We start from the raw sequence: 22,978 nt of genomic DNA on the forward strand, positions 1-22,978 counted from the left end.
TTCATGGGTAGACTGCTTCATCCTGTATTGTGTCAGTGCCACATAGCAAAGCTTGAGTGCCCTCCCCAGCGCACAGAGCCTGGGTAGGTGGATATGGAGGACGGGCACTTACCATGCAGCAGGTCCCCTCTCTCCGCATTGCTGACATAGTCCACTGGAAAGGTAGAAGCCATCACAGGAGTTTCCAGGTCATTGCTGTATACAGCTTCAAACTGCCTCAGGAACTCCACATCCAGATTCTTTTTCAGCATTAGATTCTGTATCCTTTCCCGTGGATAGACATGGGTGCAAGGCAGCAGAGGTTTGAAACCAGTGTTTTTCTTCACTCAAGTGTACTATCAGCCCAGATTAACAAGGCCGTCTGCCCCATACGTGGCAGGTAGTACTACGTTACATGGTTTCTGGAAGCAGAGGAAAATGTGTTTGGGGGGGGGGATGGGTAGGAGTATGAGTTTAAAAGTCCCTAATTAATGCTCTTGATAGCCATTTTATATCATTATTATTATCAAGAAGAAGAGATAAATACATGCAAAACAAGTGCGGGTAAAACAAGATACAAGATCATGGTATGAATAATACATTTTGAAACAGAAAAGGGAGAGATTTAAACCCTTACATATCAGGAAGGAACAAGTGCACCAAACAGTTACGCAGCACATTGGACCGTATGAAGATCTGTTGACATCATTTGAGAAAAGAAAACTACATTAAATTTCGTTTGGCCATGTAACAAGATCCAGTGGCCTTACCAAAACAGTCCTCCAAGGAATTGTTTAGGGAACAGACGGGTGCAATAGCCAAGTGGTTAAAGCATTGGACTTTCAATCTGAGGGTCCCGGGTTTGAATCTCGGTAATGGCGCCTGGTGGGTAAAGGGTGGAGATTTTTCCTATCTCTCAGGTCAACATATGGACATAAAAATTATGACATTGTTTCTCATGCAATGAGGGTTCAGTCCTTGAGAATTTAGACCAGTTGCAAAATACATTACCCTGATATTGAGATCAAGCTCTGAGCTAAACAGTTTCATTTGCCATTTGTCACATGTGCTGATCATTGACAAAGCGAAGTACAAACACTAGCATGGGATATATTTGTGGCTGTAGCTTTAGCCCCTGTCAAATGGTGACTGAATTTGACAGACACATTTAAGAATTTCAAATAATAATAGTGGTCTTCATAGCTTCCAAATACAACAAACGAAATGAAATCCAAACACGAATTGATGTCGGTGTTTGCTGATAAAGATATGAAACAATGGGTTTATTAATGTCACCATTAACAATCTTGTTACTGTTTTGTTTTTACAGGTATGAAAGGCTTTTTCACTTTGTTTTCTGCCCCCTCAATATGTCTTTATCTTCTGCCGAACTGTTCAGTGGACCAGTCTTCATATTTTAAGAATATAGTCTGATGACTTCCTTAGGATCGTAAACAGTACAAAGAGATACATAATTTAACTCACTCAGTACGGCCAGTCCTCTCTTCTCCTCTACATAGATCCCTTGGATGTCTAGTGGGTGTCTGAATGACCCAACCTTTAGCTTCCGTCGTCAGAATTGTGGTATTCGTTGTCAACATTCACGTCTCCAGTATAAGAGCCTTCCGCTTGCAATATTTTGATGATGGTAATTGGGGTGAAACGCTGTTAACGTCATCTCTTTCCTAGTTCGTATGGAGAGAGTTAAGAAAGAGAGAAAACAGAGGAAAGTGATTTCATCTGTGGCATGCTACACATAGTGCCAACATTACTTGATTTATCAACAGTACTGATCATAGTGCCAACATTACTTGATTTATCAACAGTACTGAGACATACATATTTTAAGAAAGAAAAAGAGATGAATGACTTCATCCATGACGGGGTATATGTTGTGCCAAAACATTTCATTTCTGTGTATCATCTTTTTAAGACTAGTAATGTGATATTTTTTATTACTTAAACTGCCATGGAAGAATTTATAATAATAAAATGATAATTTCGTTGTAGTGTCTCTTATTTTGAAATAGCACTTCTTAGTTTTTCTTTAAAATACATGTTATAATTTCTTTTATTGTGTTATAAATTAAGTTTTTATCACTTTCATATTTTTGTTAAACCTTTTCACTTTTCACTTAAATTTTGGCCATGTTCATGTGTAAGTTAGACTCAAGTTCAAGCTGATAGACTGTGTGGTGTGAGTGATGAGCCTTTGAATGCACATGTAATTTCCAATCGGATTGATAAAGATGCATTGTATTTGTATTTGTATTTCTTTTTATCACAGCAGATTTCTGTGTGTGAAATTCGGGCTGCTCTCCCCCGGGAGAGCGCGTCACTACACTACAGCACCACCCTTTTTTTTTTTGTATTTTTTCCTGCGTGCAGTTTTATTTGTTTTTCCTATCGAAGTGGATTTTTCTACAGAATTTTGCCAGGAACAACCCTTTTGTTGCCATGGGTTCTTTTACGTGCGCTAAGTGCATGCTGCACATGGGACCTCGGTTTATCGTCTCATCCGAATGACTAGCATCCAGACCACCACTCAAGGTCTAGTGGAGGGGGAGAAAATATCGGCAGCTGAGCTGTGATTCGAACCAGCGCGCTCAGATTCTCTCTCACTTCCTAGGTGGACGTGTTACCTCTAGGCCATCACTCCACTGAGGGTACTATGTGTCATAAAAATAAAAGTTCCTGTCTAAATTTCAGTGTTCTGTGGTGTGGGCAAGTACAGTAACGTGTCACAAGAAAATGCCACGTGCGAACTCTGTGAAGAAGACTACTTCAAGGACTCTGCAGGATATGGCTACTGCCAACAATGCACAGGGAACTATACTTCAAACACTAACAGAACTTCATGCACTGTGTGTGAGTAACAGTATTTGTTGCAATCTTTGTGAGTGCCACAATTCTGTCCATTAACCATGTATCCTATTTCATTGATGAGTGTGTACTGCGATTGATTTGCGAGTGATCTTTGATTATCTAATGTAAAACCTCTGTGACTTACAGTTGTTGTTGTTGTTTTTTAATAGTGATCTACAGAAGTCATAATAAGCAAAACATAACTAAGCTCTTTTTTTCTTTTTTTTTATTGTTATATTTCTAAACATAAAATTCAAGGCATCTTCTGCACAGCATCTTCATAGATGTGTATACCAGATACTTAACAAGACCGGATAGGGCTTTTGTTTCTTCTTATGCACAACATTTTGATATTATGTATTTCACACACACACACACACACACACACACACACACACACACACACACACACACATACATATATATACACAGAGAAAATCCTAGGCTTGATAAGGCATACTTTTCAACTCATGATGTATGTAAGTCAGACACACAAACAGCAACTCCAAAATTTAACGGCACTTCATACATCTTCCTCACAGGTGACTCTCACAACATGGTAATAAGAACAGTGGCAATTCTCACAATGCGATGATAAAAACAGGTTGCATTCAGCAGAATGCAGGGGTTGCAAACATTCTTGCTCTTGCACAAGGAGTGACCTGTCACTAGACAATACAGAAGCTTTATTTTCCTCATTTCTATATTTGAAGAGGACTGTTATGAAAGTTCTTTTATCCCAGAAAGAAATGAACACCATAAAAGTTAGCATGTTCCCAAATCACCCATTTTGACAGCCATTCCGAAGTACATTCTGCCACTGTCATTGTTTCCAGCAGCCCACAGGGAGCAATCAAATTTGAGGCCACCAGTAACAGGGTTCCTGCATTGCTGCAGAGTTATTGTGATACTGTTCAGTTTTGCCATTTCTTTTTTTCTTTTCTTTTTTTTTCTGTCCCATCATCAGTTCCATTTCATTGGCATTACTTCCACACTGATCATTCTGAGTCTGCCATACACAGCCACACTCGGGTTCATCTGTCGCAGTCACAGTGTTGGCAGTCCACAAGCAACTATCGATGTTAGGTCACCAGGAGGCCACACACCAGAGGAGACCCTGCACTGCTGCTGAGTCACTTCGGTGGTGTTCAGTACTGTCTGTTCTGTTATACTGCTGGTCAGGCATCTGCCTTACAGATGTGGTGTAGCAAATAGGGATTTGTCTGAATACAGTGACGCCTCCTTGAGAAACTGAAACTGATTTAACGCACTTAGGACACTATGTACTTAGGACACTACCTACTAGGTCCTCAGTCACAGAGCCAGACTAAGTATCCCCCCCAGAGTGGAGACTCACCATGTCCAACAACAGTCCCCCATGAATCTGACGACTCAGAAGATCTTGACAGGACTCACACACACATGCACAGAAGTGGAGTGAGATCAAAACTGAGTCACTAAGAGTGCAGGGCATGAAAGGCCACAGAATTTGGGACATTTATTCTTATTGATGATGAAAGTGGAGGATGCTGATAAAGATTATGATGACGATGTTGTGACAGAGGTCCATTTAGGTTTGGGACATCATGACAAGGCTATACTCTACGCTTCCTTTCATAATGATATTTTGGCATTTACCAAGTCTGAAAGATGCAGACACTTTCAGTGATTGTCAGGAAATTTGAGCAGCACACCCAGAGAAGCATCCATGAAGTGGATAATACTATACTGTTGTCTCAGCCTACCCATTTAACCCCATAACACCCTCAACTCTGGGTAGAAGCTGGCCACAGGCAAAAATCCCCAGCTGTCAGTATGCGATGCTTTCCAATTCACCACAACAGCTGGTCAGAGGTGTCATTTCTAATTAACTATATTTAAGACACCACCAACTAAACCCCGTGTTGAGTACAATATTAGTGCTAATGACAGTCCTAGGGGTATTGACAATCTCCTTGAATCTGTCAGCACCTAAGATTTGACATAAGCTAACTACAGGCATGGAAGTGGATGGGGAAATTGTCATGCTTATATGTTCACATTCAAATTGATATACACACAGCTCATGTAGAATTAATTTACAAGACGTATATTCTGCTGAGGCTGCAAATAGATAATTGTTATTGCTTTGATATGTGCAAGAAGAGAGGAACGCTGCCCACAGTCTAGTACTCTTTCTTCATGAATCCTCAGAAAGTCTAGAATTGGCAAGCATAGGCACTTGCAAAATTTATAATCATAGGTCATAAGATATCAAAACTGAGATCACAATGCAAGAAGAACATTACAGACCAGAGAATTTGAAGGATTTCAGCCAGTGACTGGTGTCAGATTAGCAATTTTTGGAATCATATCTCTAGATTTTCAAGGTTTCTGCATCACTGTTGCTTTTGGGCTGAAGAAGAAAAAAATGGAAAGAAAATTTACGAAAAGTACAGACTCAGTGAGCAGACTGAGTAAGATTCCATTACCTTTCAGATATATGCCTTGTATTTAGACTTTCTTTGTATAGTCACTTGCAGTTTTATTTATGCACTTTGGATAAGTTTCACCATTTGAATAGTGTAATTTGGCTTGCTTTGAATCAGGTCCCGCCTTTGTTCTCTGTTTCAATTATCTTGAGGGCATTGAATGCCGAATGGGTAACTGCAGCTATTCTTGATACATGGTTTATTTATATTCGTAAAGATTTAGTTCTAAGCGAAATTTCTGTTACTAAGTGAAGAAAGTTTTTGTTCTTTCACTCATTAGCATTTGGTTTGTTTCTAGTATACTGTGACAGCGGGTATGAGTTTGATGGGAATGATGGCTGTCTCCCTTGCAAACCTGGAACCTACAAGGTGACAAGAGGCAATGATGACAACTGCATGCCTTGTCCCCTAAACACTACCACATCAGGAGAGGCTTCACGCTTAGAAGAGGACTGCTCTAAAGGTAAATCAAAACTATGATCTGTGTGAGAAGATAATGCCATTTGTAAACCAGCATTTTTTGTTTGTTCACCCTTTGATTGTCATAGGAAAAAAAACCCAGCTCAAAGTTATGTTTTATGTCATTAATATCCAGAATGAGTGAGAAAAAGTGAGGAAATGGCCAGGAGATACACCACTCCAGATCAAACGTGTGAATTTTCAGCCTTCAAGAGTTATTCCCATTCTTTTGATGTCATCAGTGACTTCACTATGATCCTGAATTCAACAGGCATGGCAGTCAAGGGGTTAAACTGGATTTGCCTCATTGGCCTTCATTAGTGCTGGGGTCCGAGAAGTGTCACCATAGCAGTGCAGCCTTTTGTGACTACAGTGGCTGCCTGTCAAGGACTGTATCACCCCTTCGAGTCCTGCAAAGGATTCACAACTGTGGAAGTAATGGATACATATGTGAAAGTAAAAAGTGCAACAATGACAAAGCACTTGTATTTGTATTTGTATTTTTTATCACAACAGATATCTCTGTGTGAAATTCGTGCTCCTCTCCCCAGGGAGAGCGTGTCTCAATACTACAGCGTCACCCTTTTTTTTTTGCATTTTTTCCTGCGTGCAGTTTTATTTGTTTTTCCTATCGAAGTGGATTTTTCTACAGAATTTTGCCAGGAACAACCCTTTTGTTGCTGTGGGTTCTTTTACGTGCGCTAAGTGCATGCTGCACACAGGACCTTGGTTTATTGACTCATCCGAATGACTAGCGTCCAGACCACCACTCAAGGTCTAGTGGAGGGGGAGAAAATACCGGCGGCTGAGCCGTGATTCAAACCAGTGCGCTCAGATTCTCTCACTTCCTAGGCGGACGCGTTACCTCTATGCCATCACTCCACATACACTTTGTGTCAGTATTTGTGCACAGGTGCTCCCGAACATCATACTTAATTAAAAGGGACTGGTAACCATGTTTTACATAGATGTTGATTTTTTTAAAATGTTTTTTTATTTAGGTGTTTGTATTCTGGACATTAAGCTCAAAGAAACCAAGAATGGGAAATAAGCAGCGATCTGTACATCTTTGTTGTGATCACTCTTTTAATACATTACAGATTTATTTCCTTCATGTGAATTAGGTGTTCCAAATGTAATGTACATCATATGCGGATTTGGGAAATATATTGGAAAATTACAGAAATTTGTAATAAATACATTGTACAGAAGTTTGAAAATAGAAATAGATATTGATTTATTAGTTTATGAAATCTGTTATTAGCATGTTGTACTGAAATCATTTGATGTGAATACTGTTGTAAATTGTTATTGACAAATCACTTGTGATTACTAACAGTATGGTGGCACAGAAACATGTAAAAGTGCAAGATCCAGATTTATTCCTTGAACAGGTAAGAACACAAATATAATTAACACAAGATGTACAAATGTCTGAAAGTGTGCACATTAGTTGTGCTGCTTATAACATCTGCATTCCAAATAGGTCTGTGTTGTACTGAATGGAGCCATTGCCTTCAGATTCAGACTTTTTCAGGAAAGACATAGAGATGACACATTGTTCATAGAATTATTCCTTTTGACATGTTCATTTTTATCATAGAATTTTTTTTTTTTTAATAACTTTTTTTTTTTTTACAAATGCTATAAGTTTGGTGGGATTTTTGTGACAGCGCATTGTGTCATGGGCTACTACTCTCTGGACGGTGAACTTCCCTGCTTGCCATGTCCGTTGGGGCAGTACAAGAACACTACAGGCAACGATAACTGCACAGCCTGTGAGACTGGTTTAACAACAGAGGGCTTGGCAAGCACAGCTGAGAATGCCTGCTCTCTTGGTAAGTCAAAAACCTTCAATTTGATTTTAGATATTCACAGCAGGCTTTGCATGGACCATTGTTTAGACACAGTACATCTATTTCTGTTTAGATATCCTGGGGCTGGCGCGACCAGCTTTGTAAATGACCCTGTTTTGGGTTGTGTTTTTTTTCATCAAACTCTTCTGAAGTATTGCTAAGCATGTCATGTTAATACAGTTTCAAAAAGAATTGAATGTTCAAATAGGTGATCAGGAATCAAGGGAATGGGACACATTTTCATGCAGTCAAACAGAGAAAGTAGAAAGTTGAGAAAATACATTTTTGATTCTTGCAGCTCATTGTGTGTGCCCCCACCCTTACCCAGTTTTGCTGTCTACAGTCAACTTCAGATCCACTCTGTTTCCATATTCCCAGATTTGAATAGTCCACAGTCTGCAGCCGCTTCTATCTCTGTCTCTGGACCTTGCACTTGAAACAAGCTCCCTCTTTCACTTCATCAAAGCCCTGCACTCAGCTCTTTAAAGTCTGGCTGTAAAACCTCTTTCCAGAATTGCTTCCCCCCTGCCTCCCTTCTTTCCTGTCTACGGTTTTTCTAGCTGTTTATTTACATGTATTCATGAGTTAAGTCTGTCATCCCTCTGAGTCAGATGTATGCATGCGTGTGAATTACTGATGTGAAGGGACTTTGAATGTGTGATTTTTTTATTCATTTCAGTATATTTATACAAGACAACAGAAAAATGTATGCCAAAAAGAATGCAGCAATATGTTTTGGGGAAAAACTGAGCATTCAAATGAGAAGAAAACATCCAATAAGCCAGTGTGAAAGGGCTTGGGTTTATCTATGCACAAGATTCAGCACTGTATGAATGATAATAATTATTTGATCGGCACAATAGCCAAGTGGTTAAAGCATTGGACTTTCAATCTGAGGGTCCTGGGTTCAAATCTCAGTGACGGTGCCTGGTGGTTAAAAGGTGGAGATTTTTCTGATCTCCCAGGTCAACATATGCACAGACCTGCTAGTGCCTGAACCCCCTTCGTGTGTCTTTGCACGCAGAAGATCAAATATGCACGTTAAAAATCCTGTAATCCAAAGTTTTCAGTGGATTATGGAAACAAGAACATACCCAGCATGCACACCCCTGAAAACAGAGTATGGCTGCCTACATGGCAGGGTAAATAAGCAAAATAGTCATACTAGTAAAATGTTACATGTCTGTCTGAGTGTGTACGTGTGTGTGCCTGAAAGCTGATTGAATGAGACAGGAAATGAATGATGAGCACCCAGTGGCAGCTGTCAGTTGGCTTCGCCCAGGTAGGCAACTTGTTGTGCAAATGACCCAAATTGAATTACTGTTCATTGTCATGGCTTTTGCTATTTAGTTCAACATTGCTTGTTGGAATCTTCCACTGTTTACATTCACATTGTGAACCTGATAATGCTGCAGCTTTGTTGTACCACAAGTGTAATGATATATATCCATATTTCAGACGGTTGCTTTGGTTTGTTGCAGTGGCGTGTCCCCTTGGACAGTTCAGGAATGATTCAAACCAGTGTGAGGATTGTGCCATTGGCTCTTTCCAAAATGAAGAGGGGCAGTCCAGCTGCAAGAAGTGTGATGATGGATATACCACTACTGGCGTCAAATCTGATAGTCCTGAGGATTGCAAGAGTCAGTGGTATTTTTTGCTCTTTTACTGTGAACACACACACACACACACACACACACACACACACACACACACATACACACACACAAGCATGTGTATACACAACACACAAAAGCCATGCAATATGCACACACACACACACACACACACACACACACACACACACACACAATAAAAGAAGAAAATGCACACAGAATTCTACTTTTTTTTCTGTTAATGGTTGTTAATCAGTATCCAACCTATCATAACAAATACTTTTTTGTGCTGATTTTTTTACCTCTACATAACTAGTCCATCGCATTACTAGCCTCCTCAGATTCTGCAATAAAGTTAAACAAAACTGGACAATACAGTTTACATATCACAATTTCTGACTTCTATTCATCATGAACTGTGGATAGTTATGTAGTCTGCAGCCATTTGCCCATCACCAGGCACATGTATAGTTGTTTGTAACATTGCAGTTTGTTTTTTTTTAAAGCAGTAAATGAAAATGGTAAAATGCAGCTAAGTTCTTTAGCAGACAAAACTTAAATAATCATGTCATGCCCTCATATGTTACACTCATGAAGTCATCTTGAACGATTTTTCTTCTTTTGACATGGCTGAATTGGTAGTGTAAGCAGCATTGACTTGAAATTGTGTCCCTTGCCCATGGAAAGAGTTACCACTCTTTACTGTTTTGTTAACCCTTTGCTCTCCTGGTCTCATTATTCTTTAATTTTGGCTGCCACACAGTGGCCGGTTCATGTCTCCAAGGACAGGCACAATAGCCAAGTGGTTAACTCACTCAGTACGGCCAGTCCTCTCTTCTCCTCTACACAGACCCCTCGGATGTCCAGTGGGTGTCTGAATGACCCAACCTTTAGCTTCCGTCGTCAGAATTGTGGTATTCTTTGTCAACATTCACCTCTTCAGTATAAGAGCCTTCTGCTTGCAATATTTTGATGGTGGCATTTGGGGTGAAATGCTGTTAACGTCGTTCGTATGGAGAGAGTTAAAGCATTGGACTTTCAGTCTGAGGGTTCTAGGTTCAACAAATCTTGGTAACAGTGCCTGGTGAGTAAAAGGTGGAGATTTTTCTGATCTCCCAGGTCAACATATGTGCAGACCTGCTTGTGCCTGAACCCCTTTCATGTGTACACACAAGCAGAAGATCAAATACACAGGTTAAAGACACTATAATCCTTGTCAGCAATCAGTGGGTTGTGGAAACATGAACATATCCAGCATGCACACCCCCAAACGCAGAGTATGGCTGCCTACATGGTGGGGTAAAAACAGTCATACGTATAAAAACCCACTGGTGTAGTTAAGAATGAACGTGGAAGTTGCTGCCCATGAAAGAAGCTGTCTCCAACAGCGAGGTCATGAGAAGTGTTGAGTTTATGGGCATAAAGGCCATCATCTGTTTATCCAAATGCCCATGAAAGTCTTGTATGGAAAGCACTATCAGGACGAACAGGATTGTGGAGCCCCATGCATATGATCTGAAGACAAGCTGAAGCATAAAGTTAAAGTGCCAGCTTCAGTCACTGTGACCAGGACCAGAGAGCAAATGTTAGGAGATACAAAGTACAACACATGTTCTGACTTCAAACTTCCTTCTTCTAGTTCATTCCACAATGTTGGCTTTTGCCTAGATTCATCTCTCATGATGGAGTCTTATGTGAATCATCTGTGTAAAGTTCTTAACTTTCAGCTTCAAAAGATCAGTAAAATTCGCTTCTTACTGAAAAATAGAAAGATGTGCAACTCGACTCATCCTCAAAAATTCAAGGAGCGAGAGTGCCCCAGCTCTCCAGCAGATGCTTCACTGGCAACCTGTTCAAGCCAGAATTGAATACAAAGTTGCCACTCTCATATCTCTCTGAACTTCTCAACCCATACTTGCCTAACAAAACATTAAGATCTCTAGACTCCTTCCAACAAACTATTTCAAACTATTCCCTGATACCTGAATTGCTGTGGAAAGAGGTCATTCTTTGTCTTTGGTCCAGTACCTTGGAACTCTCTGCCCATTGCTCTCAGACAAACAGCCAATCTTTCCAGCTTCACAGTAAATCTGAAAACTCAATTCTTCAAAAAATATCTGCCATAACTTACTAGTGCTGTTGTCTAAGTTTATGTCAGTATGAGTGTGTGTGATGAGCAGTTCGAGAGAATGGGCATGAGAGGTGAGGGGGAGAGGCTGGGTCTGAATGGTTGGGAGATGATTTTTAAGATTTTAAGTTGTTTTTTCAAGTTATAACCTTGTTTCTTTAATACATGTATATACACTTGCAGCTTCCTGCAGACTCAGTCTATTCATATAAATAGCTTGCAGATCAAGGATTGGTCTCTACAGTTATCAGAAATCATCCCACTCTTGACGAACATGTTCCTATTGATCTTTGTATGCAAAGAAACTGCCATCATCAATCAGTGTTATTTTAACTTTTCCTTGAATTGTGCAGAGATCTACACTTCTCTGGAAAAGTACACTATAGAAGTGATTCATTATCATTGCTATTATTGAATGCATACAATCGAAAATTCTGTTTGCATCTTGTGGTTTATTTCTGCTTTTATATATTTCCTTAATTTTGTCTTACATCACATGTAATTGACAAATCAGTTTTTGATAAAAATGTAGTGTTCCAGCTGAATTTCAAAGGCTGTTGACATTATAAAATCATTTGGTGCTGAATCATTTTTGCAGAGACAGAACCACTGAATTTCAAAGGCCATTGACATTATGAAATCATTTGGTGCTGAATCATTTTTTGCAGAGACAGAACCACTGAATTTCAAAGTCCGTTGACATTATGAAATCATTTGGTGCTGAATCATTTTATCCAGAGACAGAACCGCTGTTTATATTGACAGTGCTTTCTGGTGTATTGATCGGAGGCTCAATTATGTTGCAGTTGTTTGTCCTGCTGGCCAGATTCGTAACGACGCAACAAACACATGCCAGAACTGCACAAAGGGGCAGTACCAGGAGGAAAGTGGGAAAACGTCATGTAACAGTTGTGATCAGAACTACACCACTGCACATGAGGGATCTGCAAAGGAAACTGACTGTTACAGTAAGTTTTCTTTTCTGATGTGCAGTTAATTTCAGTTCACTCTCTGTGATACTTAAATAAAAACATATCTGAGCCTTTTCTATATCACCACTACTTTTGCTTTAGAAATCTGCTGCAAATCATACACACACACACACAAAAGAAATGAAGCCACTCATCCGTTTTGATCAAATTAACACCAGGCAGTGATCTTCACAAAAGCAAAGTGCTCCATTATCTCCTTGGTTGTTCATCTTTTTCTGTGTGTCAAGTGTTGCTGATAGCTGCAGTTTCAAGGAGTATGTCAGAGTGTGTGGACAGATCCATATATGCTACACCACATCTGCTGGGAAAAAGGTCCAGATGTCTGACCTTCACATAACCCAGTGCACTAAACAGGCCTGAAAAAGATGAATGATTTTTTTTTCATAGTTTAAATGATGAATAAATAGATTAATAATAATGATCATGATTATAATGATAAAAGATATATACATTAAAATATAGTGCAGGGAAACATAAGTAGATGGCAACAAATTGAAATAAAAACATGAAAGGAAACGGGCCATGCCCAGTGAACCCATACCATGCGCACCATGACACGTACACTCACCGACCCAAGCATTCAAATGCACATTCACACATCACACACACACACACACACACACACACACACTGAGCTCTCATGACATATACGTATGCACACACACACACACATATACTGCCACTGCCACAGAAGGGTGGAAAAAGATCTCTGATACCATGAGCAGGCATATTTGGAAAGACCTAGAGAGATCCTGTTCCATTTAAAAGAAATCTGCAAGTTGTTGGTTTGGGAATTACACGAGTATTCGTTTGATTGGCAAAGATCATGCTCTACCTTTCACGTCTGACTTAATACCACTCCCCTCTCTCTCTGTCATTCTTTCTGTGAGGTGATCAACACTTTGTACTTGGTTTTTGAAGTGCTCTTTTACTGTTCTTAGGATTTCAGGTTTTCGTAGATGTCAACTGATGGTAGTGGTTTTTCTTCTAGCAAGTCTGTCGGCTCACTCATTTCCCTTAACACCTGCATGTCCAGAGCAGTACATCCATGTAAGCTTTAGCATCTGAAAGTCATGCTTTGCCTGAAGCCTCTCAGGGCTCGCCATTTCACTTCCAATTTTTGTAGAGGTTTATAGAGTCAGTCAGAATCATGACATGTTGATTTCCAGGAGCACATATAGATGACAGCCGCTTGACAGCATGTGTCACAACTTCAACTTCCATTGTCAGTTGGAGGTTGGTCCAGTCTGAATAAACCTTTGGTTTATTCCTCCACATATTTGTTCTTTTCACCTAAGTTTTTCACTTGTTTTTTTTGTGTTTTTTTTTTTCTTTTAATCATTTTTTGTATGATTTGTTCCAGCACAGCGGATCCTATTTCTTTGTCATTAACATGGTTCATTCAGCATCTAAAATCTTCCATGCAGTGACAGAAGAGCAAAACTCTGTCAGTGTTGTGTCATAGCGAAGTGCCTCGCAAAACAGATTCCACCTATTATCTTTTGCTTCTTGTGCCATGACTTCAAACTGCTTTGCTTTTTCCTTCATTTTTGTTTCAATTTCTTTGTTTGGAGGCTTTGTTCATTCTTTTTGCTAATGTTTTACAGCAGTATACCTTTCTATCCAGGCTCTCTCTGTGTCAGCATTCTACCATGGGGGCTGAATAGTTTGCTTCCCATTCAATTTCATTCTAAATTTCTTCTACTTTTAAAATTTTCAATGATGTTTTGCCTCTTTGTTTTCATACTGAAATGGATTATAAGGTTTCAAACTGGGCTTGTTTGATGCCCTCTGAAGACTGAAAATTACTTGGAGGCGTCACTGCACTCATTCCTGCACTGAATTGTGAAGATGTTAGAGCGACATCACTCACACTGTCTCCTTGTCTTGTTCCAAGGCATGTTGGGACTGTGGTTGCCAATGGACTAAAAAGAATTTCCACTATCTTTTCTTCAAGGATGAGTCCTTTGATAGTTGGTGTTCTACTGGTTCCATAACTTTGATCATTGTTGTGTCATAGTTAAGTGCATTGGTAATAATTTGACTAATTTGCTTCATTCTTCTTCCAATGGCTCCTTGATAACAGAGGAGCAAACTTTTTCTGGACCAGGAGCAGTATCTTTCTTACATTTTTCTACTGCTTCATTCAGATCTTTTGTTGTGATGTCATCATCAGGTCCAGACTGAATAAGCTTTTGGTTTATTCCTCTACATATTTCTTCTTTTCATCTAATTTCTTTCTTAATCACTCTGTTGTATGAATTGTTCCAGTGGAGCGGATCCTATTTCTTCATTTGTCTTTATGTTATGGAACCCCATTTCTAAAACGGTGCCTGTATTGTGTCTGTCAGTTATTGTACAATGTCAGCTCACTGGATGTATAGTATGTATGTATGTATAGTATGTATATTTGTCTCCAAAATCGGTTTTTAATTTTTGTAATATGCTTAAAGGAGGCAAAAAAGTCATTTTAGCTGTAAGTAAGATGATTAGATTTGCAAATGTTGCCTAGTTATACTTTTGGAGTTAAAAGACATTTGTGTTTTCTCAACTTTTATGTGACATTGTTGTGTATTTGGAAATGTTGGTTATGGGCACGAAAAGAGTATTTTGCAGTAATCCTCCATACTCCAATAGGAGTGAAAGGATAATTAAAACTTGAAACTTGAAACTTGATGATTCTGCACAAATTGAGATTACTTTGAAGAAACCAAAATTCACGTGTGATTTCCTTTGTTTCAGTCCTGTGTGGTGTGGGTCAATACAGCACATCAAGAACAACATGTGATCCATGTCCTCAAGGACAGTACCAAACTGTATCTGGTTCTACATCCTGCGAGGAGTGTCCACACGGTGAAATGACTATACAGACTGGGTCAGATTCACAAGAGGACTGCATGCGTAAGTTATTTTTGTCTCAGAGGTCAAAATTATGTTTTGTTCCTTTAACATGCTTTTGGACCATTTGATGTTTCCTTGTTTGAGGATCTCTTTCTAGCTGGGATCTTTTTGTGTAATGTTCAGTGCAGTTGTTTAGATGAGCAAGGCAAAAACTTTACATATTTTTACAGAGTTTCTCCATTAATCACATTGGTTACTGGACAGATTTGTGCTTTCACATTAACTTGCAAATTGAAATACGTAACACAAGGTGATAACTAATATGATCATATCAACTCTAACTGTATATTTCATTTACATTCTGAAATCGTTTGTTGTATGATAATTGTGCACTTGTTCTTATTTTGCTCCCCTGCCTGACCATTTTTCAGTCTGTGTGGGGATAGATGTCAGAAATAGGAAATATAATTTATATTTTTATACACATCTTCCTTTTCCTTTAACTTTTTTTCTCAATTTATGTTGATTTAAAGCCCTTTTGTAAGGGGAGGTGTCAACATTCACTGCCTGTCACAGCCAGTGGAAATTTTAAAATGGTGCAGCTGCCAGTTCCTCTAAGGAAGAGTTCTTTCGCTCTGTGAGCTGCAAGCTCAAAAGTTGTAGAGATCAGAGATCAAATTTTAAAAGTTATTTTGAACCTGAATAAGGTGCACACATCCAATAAGCAACCACATCTGTTGAAAATCCCAGAAAAGAAAAGTACTCCTTATTGACTGGTGCAAAACGGCTCTGTTGACCCTGGTTATTGTTTTCTGAATGGTGATGTCCTCTTCAGAAACTGGTTTGGAATCCAAGTTGTTTTCAGCTACTTCTTAACTTGGATCTGTTTCTCTGTTCTGCTCTTATATCAGATGTTTCATCAGCTGGTACAGTTTCTGCCATTCTGAAGCCTTCAGTCGAATTTGCACTGTTATCAACCCCATTAACTTGTTAAAGCAGAATCCAGTCTGCTAGCTCTGCCTTCAGTCCTGACCACCATCTTGCTTTGCATGGTCAAAAAGATTTCCAATTTTATTGCAGGTGTTTAGTTTAATCTTCTGATTTCTCTGTTTTTGCACCATAAATCTACCCCCAACTTGCAGTCATGTTCACATTGAATTTGTCCTCACATGCAGTTCAGTGTCAATCCAGCAGAATGGTCATCACAAACAGTGATGAATAGTGGTAAGACTGAAGCAATTGTTGCTATCCGGAGTGAATGTATGCAATTATTGTGATCAGTGTTGTCAGACATTGAGTTTGTTATGAGAGGTGGCACCAAGTGGCAGTCAGAATTTAGTTTTCAGACACACAGTACACATAGCCAATAAGATGCAAAGCTTATATTTGAGTAAAATAGAATCGCGCTTGGTTAGTATGGTGTGTACGTATGTGTGTTTTCATTGTAAACTTTAATGTATTCATGCTGTCTGGAAATATGTTCACACTGCCAAATTTGGATTGATTATAGAAAAACAAATTCTTTTAACACATACCTGTTGCAGGGTGCAAGTCTACTGGATTACCAGTAAACCATAACTCCAGATAATTCCATATGTCCCTTTTCCATTAACGTTTGTGTGTGAACTTTAAATTTTACTGACTTTGATAAAAACATATATAAACTTATCAGCTAATAAACAGAACCGTGTGTTTGTGTGTCTAAATGTATTATTTGTATTACCAGTCACAAAAAGTGTGAGAACACTGACAAAGTTCAGTTCAGTTAAGTTCCTCAAGCAGGCGTCACTACATTTGGACAAATCCATGTACGCTACACCACTTCTGCTAAGCAGATGCTCGACCAGCGGCATAAAGCCACACACGCTTAGTCAGGCCTTGAGGGAAAACAAAATGAAATGAAGGTAAGTAGTTAAATTAATGAATTGATAGAGAAAAATATTCAAGTTGTTTAATTTTTCCTTTAAAAAGAAAAGATGTCTACCCATTTTTACATATGTGTTTGGGTTTTTATTTCCTTTTCTTTTCCTACTAAATGTTGTGCATTGTTGACTCTAAATGAATCTGACTGTGCAGCTATCTGCACCGAAGGCCAGTACCTGATTACAGCCAATAAGAGTTGTGCTGACTGTGATCTTGGCTCCTACAACCCAGAGAATGGCAGCATGACCGTTGCCTTTACGTCCTGTCAGGTGTGCCCTGAGGGATTCACCACTTCCTCTAGAAAGTCAACCAATAAAAGCCAGTGTGATGTTGGTAAGTGTGATGAAACACTGTTCTGTTTAAGTAATTCTAGATGCTTCTGTTTTCTGATATTTTAATCGAGTCTCATTTGAAACAGAAATTGGATAATTTACATGAAATCAGGATACCAGAGTGCCAGTATTTATGTCACCACATACGTGTTCTGTTTTACTCGTATAAATGTGCATTCCAAATAGGTCGCTGATGAGCAAAGACTTTGTCCAACTTCAGGATTGTTTGCTGTGTTTGTCACACACACAAGGGCACGCACACAACATACACATGCAGGCACTGTGCACACACAAACACAGGCATTCATGCACGCACACACATGCACACACACACACGCACACATGCATGCATGCAAATTTCATGTTGCCTTCACACTTTCTCACAATTTCTATCAGCCATGTGGTGGGGGATGGGGGGGGGGAGGATTCCTTCCAAATTGAAACATTTCTACCAAATTTCCTGATTGTTCCTACAAATATTTGACAGGAGTTGGCCTCTCTGAGAACATGAATATATTATTTTAAAAACAAAGTGAAAGTGAAAGAACAACAAATCAACCAGCCAAGCAAACAAACAAAAGGAAACACACACACACACACACACACACACACACACACACACACACACACACACACACACACACACACTCACTCACTCACTTACACACATACAAGCGCACATGTCTTTTCAAACCAATATTGTGCCATCACCATCACCATCTTTACTAACGTCACCATCATTATCATGATCGTTATTATCACATCCCCAGCATTCTCTTTTCCTTTTCTCTCTCTAATTTTTCTCTAAGATTGTGTTGGTAAAAGACAAGAAATCGCCCCTGATTACAAAGGAAATGTTTTTGATGAAAAAAATAAGGCGGATTTTGCATGCTTTATCACACATTGTGAGAAAGCATGGGGGCACTCCCAACACTTTCTCGCAATTGGGAGAAAACATGGGAGGGGAACAACCACGCAGCCACAATTCCACACTTCCTCTCACTTCACGAGAAAGCATTGGGGGGCACCCTCCATGATTTCTCTCAGAATTTATGAGAGAAATCTTGGGATTGCAAGAAATTGTGGGCTAACATAGTGCATGAGAGTAAAAGTAAAAAAAAAAAAAAAAATTGATAAACTTAAATGCAATGATTTTGATATTTGGAAGTGGATTTTTACGCAGAATTGTACCACTCATGATTTATCCATATTCCTTGCTTGAAGTCATTTTTATGTTTAAGAACATTGATGTTGGATTATCATTGCTATGATATTTTCCTTTTGTTGTAATCTCTTTTGATAATTACTACTATGATTTTTTCTTTTCCTTTTGCTTTGATATGATTTCATTGTTTTTCTTGTGTTCAGTGGACTGCAGTCCAGGTCATTTCCGATTAGATGGTGTTGGTTGTCAAGAATGCCCCCTGGGACATTATCAGCCTGAGAGCAGTCAAGACCATTGTCGAAAATGTAATGAGACGCTGACAACACTCCTAACTGGTCGTATACTTGAGACATCTTGTGTCAGTAAGTTTGTTTGTTTGTTTTTACCCCCACAGCTGGTAGTGTATTCATACCATCTGTTTGAGATCTCATCACACCCAGTGTAATGTTTAGAGTGCCAGTAGACAGCAAAGACGTATTAGTATACAGCCAATACGAAATCATCCACCAGTTCTGTGGACACCATTTTGTGGTGTTTGTTAATGACTCATTTGTTCAGCATAATGGCACTCCTGTCCTTTGAGCTTGATTTTGATAAGTGTTTATGGCTTAAATGTATAAACAAATTGAATCTCGTTTGACAACCTGGGTTGTCTGTGTGTGTGTGTTGGGGGTAAGGGGGAGGGGGGGGGGAGGGGGGGGTGTCTCTGTGTGTGTGTGTGTCTTTGACGTTACCGTTTTCTTGGAAATACCTTCTCTGTTGACACCAACATTACTTAAGAATAGAAGAAAAAAAAATAATAACATATTTCCACATATTATAATTACAATGAAAATGCATTCTCAGGGAAGGCCCAGTTTCAGTTTCTCAAGGAGGCATCACTGCTTTCAAACAATCCATAGGCAGATGCATGGCCAGCAGCACAACCCTGTCAGACCTGTATTGATGCACACTTATCCAAAACATTGAATAGAATAAAAGACAACAGAGGCAAGGCCTTCTAGACTCACTTGTGATAAATTAAGTCCCCTAGCATTAATTACAGAGTAATTTCCCGTTTTTACTATCTGCACCAAAATGTTTGCAAAATAAATAAAAATTCCATGCTTAGCAAAAGAAGTTCCTGTTTGAACAAAAAATAATAATAATGACTCCTCTTGTTGTTGTGTCAGAATAAGAAGTCAAAGTGCCAAGTTTAGAGAATACAAAAATATAAATATAACAGTACATGCAATTTGCATATAATTAGGCTTCTTTTTTTATTTTTTTGTGCCCATCCCAGAGGTGCAATATTGTTTTTAAACAAGATGACTGGAAAGAACTGAATTTTTCCTATTTTTATGCCAAATTTGGTGTCAGCTGACAAGGTATTTGCAGAGAAAATGTCAATGTTAAAGTTTACCACGGACACACAGAAACACAGACACACGGACACACACACAGACAACCGAACACCGGGTTAAAACATCGACTCACTTTGTTTACACAAGTGAGTCAAAAATGAGTAAAGGTATAGAAAGCTGCTGTGCTTTACACTTAATGTGAAGGCCTTACATACATTACATAGGTCCAGGAGGTAGTTGGTGATGGTTATCCTATTTGTTTGCATGCTACTTTTTTGCTTTTGGTTTTTGATTGCCTACTTCCTTCCAATAGTATTATTTTTAATGGCAGTGTGACCAAAGACAAAACGCCCACCTTATCCATATTCATTGCCCATTGCAAAGAAATTACAAGATATATCATTAGAAATTGTCACGGTGACACCAGCCACTACATGCTAGTTCCTAAATCAGCTTGGTCAGTGACATTTCTCGGGTAGGAAATAAGGATATGGATTTAATTTGGGTAAAGAGATTACAATGATTTTATAATTAAAAAGAAGAGGAGTCAAGGAAACCATTTGATTTTATTTGCAGAATGCTTTGTGCAAAAGCTTCATCAGTTAGTGTATGATGATGATGATATGGATACTTCTTCTTCTTCTTCTTCTTTGTCCATGGGATGTAACTCCCACGTTCACTCATACACAAATGGGCTTTTACTTGTATGATGTTTTTTACCCCGCCATATAGGCAGCCACAGTCTGTTTTTGGGGTCTGCATGCTGGGTATGTTCTTGTTTCCATAACCCACCGAACACTGACATGGATCACAGGATCTTTAGTTTGCGTATTTGATCCTCTGCTTGTGTATACATGCAAAGGGGGGTTCAGGCACTAGCAGGTCTGCACATAAGTTGACCTGGGAGACTGGAAAAAATCTCCACCCTTTGCCCACCAGGCACCATTAACAAGATTCATTCAGATTTCAGTCATGCACACAAACACTCAGACAGACTTACAACATTTTATGTCTATGACCGTTGTTGTTTTTTTTGCCCCACCATATAGGCAGCCATACTCCGTTTTCAGGGGTGTGCATACTTGGTGTGTTGTTGTTTCCATAACCTAACCCACCAATTGCTGACATGGATTACAGGATCTTTAACGTGCGTATTTGATCTTCTGCATGCATATACACACAAAGGGGATTCAGACCTGGGAGATCGGAAGAATCTCCGCCCTTTACCCACCAGGCACCATTACTGAGATTCCAACCCCGGATCCTCAGATTGAAAGCCTTTAGCCACTCAGCTGTAATGTTAACAAAATACTATTTGATTAAACAGCTTTTCTTGCCTCACAGTTTTTTGGCCCTCACCATTGAACTTAACATGCAACAGGCATAAGCCTGCAATATGGCCCTTTTGCTTTCTGGGCTTGTATATATACATAAATATATATAGAGAGAGATTTTTTTTCTTCTATTTGTTTTTGTTGTTGTCGTTGTTAAGTAGAAGGAATGTTTATCAATATGTAGTCATTTCAAGAAATCTTTTTTAACATGTCTGTTCAGAGCCTTTTCTGAATGAAATAGTGAAAGGTTGGTTTCAGGAATAAGTAAGAAAAATTTGTTGGGGTTTTTTTTGTGGTTTTTTGTTGTTGTTGTTGTTGTTGTTTTTTGTACTTTTGGTTGTTGTTGTTTATTAAACATTCATGCTGAACATATAGTGGGAGGAAACGTTTAAACAGTCTCTGATATTAAAGTTAGTTACTTTACTAGTGTGCACAGATTGAGTCACCTTGACTTTAGTCACAGAGGTGACAGACATCTTAATCAAAATGTTTGGAGTGGGAGAATGCATCTGATCTGTTTAATGTTGTTGTTTTTTTTGTTAAAAGAACTAGACCTCTCCAGAATAAACAACATGTATAGAATGTGAGAAAATAGAGCACATGGATCTTCTTTACAGGTTGTTTTTGTTTTTTGTTTTTTATCATGATAGACTGTGTTACTGAACAAAACAAAACAAATCCAGTGAATGCACATAATCATGTCAAGATGATTGCAAAAGCATATCGCGAAAGATGGCCAAGAGAGTGTACTCATGCTGGTTGTTCCACAGAGTAAAGGTTGGGGTTTAATGTGTTCCAAGTGAACTGAAGCAAGGAGACATGCTTTCAGTATATTCTGGGAGTGGTTTTTTTTTGGGGGGGGGGGGGTTCTGTGTACAGCGTCACTGGAGCATACAGAACGGTGTTATGCTGTGTCATTAGTCCTCTGACAGGGTTTTTTTTAGCTGTTTTGTGAAAATTTGTTTAGATGTCACAGTATTTGTTGTCTGGGATTTCCAGAAATTTGTTCCGGTGGCAGTCAGTACAGCTTGGAGAAGAAAGACTGTGAATCATGTCCACGTAACTATTATCGTCAGGCTGGTGAAACTACTCAATGCATCAAGTGTCCAGCTGGAAAGATCACCCTGAATGAAGGATCGGATGACTGCATTGATGCTGCAGGGCCTGGTAAGTGTTTGTTATACATCTGGGCAAGAGAAGGTGAATGTGAGGAATGTATGAAACGAATGTGTCTTGTGGTATGCCTGGCCTTATGTTTGGCTGATCACTAATTTTATTTGAGTAATGCATAGTTATGACAACCTGCAGTGAGGAGGAGGAACTTTGTTTCATGTCCCGTCACACATATCGGTGATTGAAGACATTTTGTTAAAGTATTTATGAATACATTTGAGTATTATCGGTTAGAAGGGGTGGGAGATGTGAATGAATGGAGGGTTGGGGGAAACTGGGCAAATGAGGGTGAAATAAGGGTGAAATTTGAAAAAAATATCTAAATACAATTACAGGAAGTTACTTAAAGGACTTCGTAAAAGGGAAGTTGTTAAACTGACAAGCGAAACAACTGATAATGAATGCAAAAAGTCAAAAACATCAACGTTCTCAGTCACTTGTGATGACATACTTTCGTGTACATAAGGCTTCATAAAGCTACAGTCAAAAATTTGTTTATATGTT

General features: G+C 39.1%; 1 protein-coding gene across 2 annotated transcripts in view; it reads left to right on the forward strand.

Moving 5' to 3' along the window:
- LOC143292455 (uncharacterized) overlaps positions 1–22,978 on the forward strand; it is a 193,297-nt gene that overhangs the window by 152,688 nt on the left and 17,631 nt on the right. For both annotated transcript variants that reach the window (XR_013056651.1, XM_076602746.1), the window contains exons 60-68: positions 2,689–2,847; positions 5,614–5,778; positions 7,448–7,612; positions 9,112–9,270; positions 12,178–12,339; positions 15,106–15,264; positions 17,281–17,460; positions 18,828–18,986; positions 22,301–22,468. Coding sequence is in view for 1 of the 2 variants with exons in the window: in XM_076602746.1 (XP_076458861.1) it covers positions 2,689–2,847; positions 5,614–5,778; positions 7,448–7,612; positions 9,112–9,270; positions 12,178–12,339; positions 15,106–15,264; positions 17,281–17,460; positions 18,828–18,986; positions 22,301–22,468 (1,476 nt within the window). In the remaining variant the exon portion in view is untranslated. The remainder of the gene's footprint in view (positions 1–2,688; positions 2,848–5,613; positions 5,779–7,447; positions 7,613–9,111; positions 9,271–12,177; positions 12,340–15,105; positions 15,265–17,280; positions 17,461–18,827; positions 18,987–22,300; positions 22,469–22,978) is intronic.

The sequence above is a fragment of the Babylonia areolata genome, chromosome 18 (genome assembly GCF_041734735.1).
Source record: "Babylonia areolata isolate BAREFJ2019XMU chromosome 18, ASM4173473v1, whole genome shotgun sequence".
Classification (NCBI taxonomy): domain Eukaryota; kingdom Metazoa; phylum Mollusca; class Gastropoda; order Neogastropoda; family Buccinidae; genus Babylonia; species Babylonia areolata.